General features: G+C 36.0%; 1 protein-coding gene across 1 annotated transcript; it reads left to right on the top strand.

The window, feature by feature from the left end:
• The first annotated feature begins 1,497 nt into the window (after nucleotides 1–1,497).
• LOC138339257 (uncharacterized) lies at nucleotides 1,498–1,986 on the top strand. Its single transcript, XM_069290840.1, has one exon. It carries the CDS (start codon nucleotides 1,498–1,500, stop codon nucleotides 1,984–1,986), a length of 489 nt encoding a protein of 162 aa, XP_069146941.1.
• The last annotated feature ends 1,421 nt before the right edge of the window (nucleotides 1,987–3,407 follow it).

Below are 3,407 nucleotides of genomic sequence, written 5' to 3'. Positions count from 1 at the left end.
ATCAACCTTGGAACTGATGAAGATCCAAAACCCACTTATGTGAATGCTTCACTAGAAAGTGATGAGGAAAGGGCCTACGTCGACTTACTCAAAGAGTATAAAGATGTATTTTCTTGGTGTTACAATGAAATGCCTGGATTAAACCCGAAGATTGCAGTCTATCATCTTGTTGTGAAAAGCAGTGCACGTCCCATCAAACAGGCTCAACGACGTTTTAGGCCTGAATTGGTTCCCGTGATTGAAACTGAAGTTAAAAAGTTTATTGAGGATGGCTTTATCCGTGAAGTTAAGTACCCCACATGGGTTTCAAGTATTGTCCACATAAGGAAAAAGAATCGGAAAATTTGAGTTTGCGTCGACTTTCGGGATCTCAATAATGCATGACCAAAAGATGAATTATTACTTCCTATACCTGAGCTAATGATTGATGCCACTACTAGGTATGAGGCGATGTCTTTTATGGATGGTTCATCCGGCTACAACCAGATCCACATGTCACTAAAGGATGAATAGTTGACTGCATTCCACACTCCTAAAGACATTTATTGCTACAAAGTAATTCCTTTTGGTTTGAAGAATGAAGGAGCAACATACCAAAGAGCTATGTAGAACATCTTTGATAACATTCTTCACAAAAATGTTGAATGTTATGTTGATGATTTAGTAGTAAAATCAAGGAAAAAGTGTGACCACATGCAAGACTTAAGGATGGTGTTTGATCTACTACAAAGGTATCAACTTAGAATGAATCCTTTGAAATGTGCATTTGGAGTTAACTCTAGAAAATTCCTTGACTTCATTGTACGTCATCGAGCAATCGAAATTTATCAAGCAAAAATAGATGCAATTATGAAGATGGTCGAGCCAACAAACATCCATGAATTGAAGAGTTTGCAAGGGAAGCTAGCATATCTTAGGAGATTCATCTCAAATCTAGTTGGAAAGTGTCAACCATTCAATCCTCTTATGAAAAAGGGCTTTCTTTTCGAATGGGACTAAGCTTGTAGTAATGCCTTGGAGAGCATCAAGTATTACTTGACCAAACCACCAGTTTTAGCAGTTCCTGTTCCTGGAAAACCATTGATACTTTACATATCAGCTCAAGAAAGATCAGCGGGAACACTATTATCCCATGAGAATGGCGAAGGGAAAGAAAATTCCTTTTACTACCTGAGTAGGATGATGACACCAAATGAGTTGAAACACTCGCCAATTGAAAAGCTATCTTTGGCCTTGGTCTTTTTGATTCAGAAGATAAAACACTACTTTCAAGCTCACGTCGTCCGTCTTGTTTCTAAAGCAAATTCTATCAAATTTGTGATGTCGAAACCCGTCCTCAATGATCGACTAGCAAGATGGTACCTCTAGTTTCAACAATTTGAAATTGTGTGTGTTCCTCAAAAGAATGTGAAAGGGTAAGCATTAGCAGACTTCTTAGCAGACCACCTGATACCTGATGATTGGAAACTCACTGATGAATAACTTGATGAAGATGTAATGGTTGTTGAAGTTCAACCACTTTGGAAGATGTATTTTGATTGGGCCTCACATTGTGAAGGAGCCGGCGTTGGAGTGATATTCATCACTTCTCAAGATGAGATCTTGCCATTTTCCTTTACCTTAACACAAAATTACTTCAATAATGTTGCAGAATATCAAGCCTTAATGCTGGGGATTGAAATGGCTGTCGATATGAAGCAATTGGAATTACATGTTTTTGGAGACTCTGAATTAGTGATCAATCAATTGTTGGGTAGCTATGAAGTCAAAAATCCAAAATTGCGCCTCTATCATGACTATGCACAGAATTTGAATAGATGGCTTGCAAATGTAACTCTTCAACATATTCTAAGAAAGGAGAATAAGAAAGATGATGCTTTAGCTGCTTTGTCTTCAACATTGGTTCTGCCCGACCAAACTCAAATTACAATATGCAAAAAATGGATAGTACCACAAGATGCGAATGAAGAAAGAAAGCTTGAATAACTTATAGATGTTTCACAAGTGGAGATTGTCCACTGAGACATGCCTTGATTGATTATTTGTGCTACAATATACTTCTAGAAGATCCAAAGAGAACGACTGAAATCCGTCGTCGTGCTCCTCGGTTTCTTTACTAGAAAGATACTATATATCGAAGATCATTCGAGGGGGTTCTCTTGCGTTGTTTGGGAGAAGAAAAAACAAATCAAGCTATAGAAGAAGCACATTTTGTAGTTTGTGGATCGCATAGAGTATTTTTTCTCTACGTTCAGTCATACGAAGCAAAAAAAATATAATGTCGCCATGTGAACATCATGTTGATTTGTTCAAATGAAGATTCAAGCGCACATATTTTGAGCCAACTTTGAAGATAAATCTTCATTAATTCGTAAATTCTATAGATGTGATTTTTGTACAGAATGGATTTTGAAGTTATGTTTCCAACAAAAAAGGAAGCTCATTATTCCGGCGCTCCTACTCCACGTTATGAATTTTCTTCCACATGTGCGCAAAGTTGAAGATCCAAGCGCACATATTTTGAGCCAACTTTGAAGATAAATCTTCATTAATCCGTAAATCCTATGGATGTGATTTTTGTACAAACTGAAGATATTGAAGTTATTTCCAACAAAAAAGGAATCTCATTATTCTAGCGCTCTTACTCCATGATATGAATTTTCTTCCAGATGTGTGGAAAGCTGAAGAAATCTGAAGATTCAAGCACGCAGATTTTGACCAAACTTTGAAAACAGATATGTAATAAACTTTAAATCCCGTGGAATTGATTTTTACATAAATCAAAGATCTTCAAGTTATCTTTCCAACCAAAAAAGAATCTCATCATTTCGATGCTCCTACTCCACACTATGAATTTTCTTCCACATGTACGCAAAGCTGAAAAAAGCTGATAAAAGTAACATTTTGTTGCAATCCTCATATGAATGCTAGCTTATGGAGTCTTGTTTTTCAATAAATAAAGGGGACTCGTGGAAAGAAACAATCAAAATTCAAATTTCAAGATGAGGAGTTTCTTATTGAAATATAAGTTACTATTTTATCGCTTAAAAAAAAGAAAAAAGAATAAGAACCACTATACCATAATGAGTGAATCATAAAATTGTAAGCAAATAAAAAAAAATTCAACTATGAAAAAAAAAGTTTGAGGCTTATGATTTCTTGGAGGCTTTTCTCGATCGCCTCTTCTAGTTTGACTAATCTCTCAATTTCATCGTTAGACATCATATTATTTGCCTCTACATCTTCTAGAGTTGCTTGAAGTTTATTCATGGATCCATCTAACTTTTCATGTGTCAACCTTGCACCATCGAGATGGCTTTGCGCATCAGAGAGGGCATTTTAATGTGATTGTTTTGTCATTTTTGATGATTTTAAAGTATCATACACCGCGTAAAATTTGAAGAAAT

This window comes from Solanum lycopersicum, chromosome 11 (assembly GCF_036512215.1).
Source record: "Solanum lycopersicum chromosome 11, SLM_r2.1".
Taxonomy (NCBI): Eukaryota; Viridiplantae; Streptophyta; class Magnoliopsida; order Solanales; family Solanaceae; genus Solanum; species Solanum lycopersicum.
The sequence above is the reverse complement of the archived record's forward strand: the minus strand, read 5'-3'. Positions and strand labels throughout refer to the sequence as shown.

Coding starts and splice junctions, on each gene's coding strand:
- LOC138339257 (XM_069290840.1), top strand. CDS start 1,498: ATGGTTGTTGAAGTTCAACCACTTTGGAAGATGTATTTTGATTGGGCC.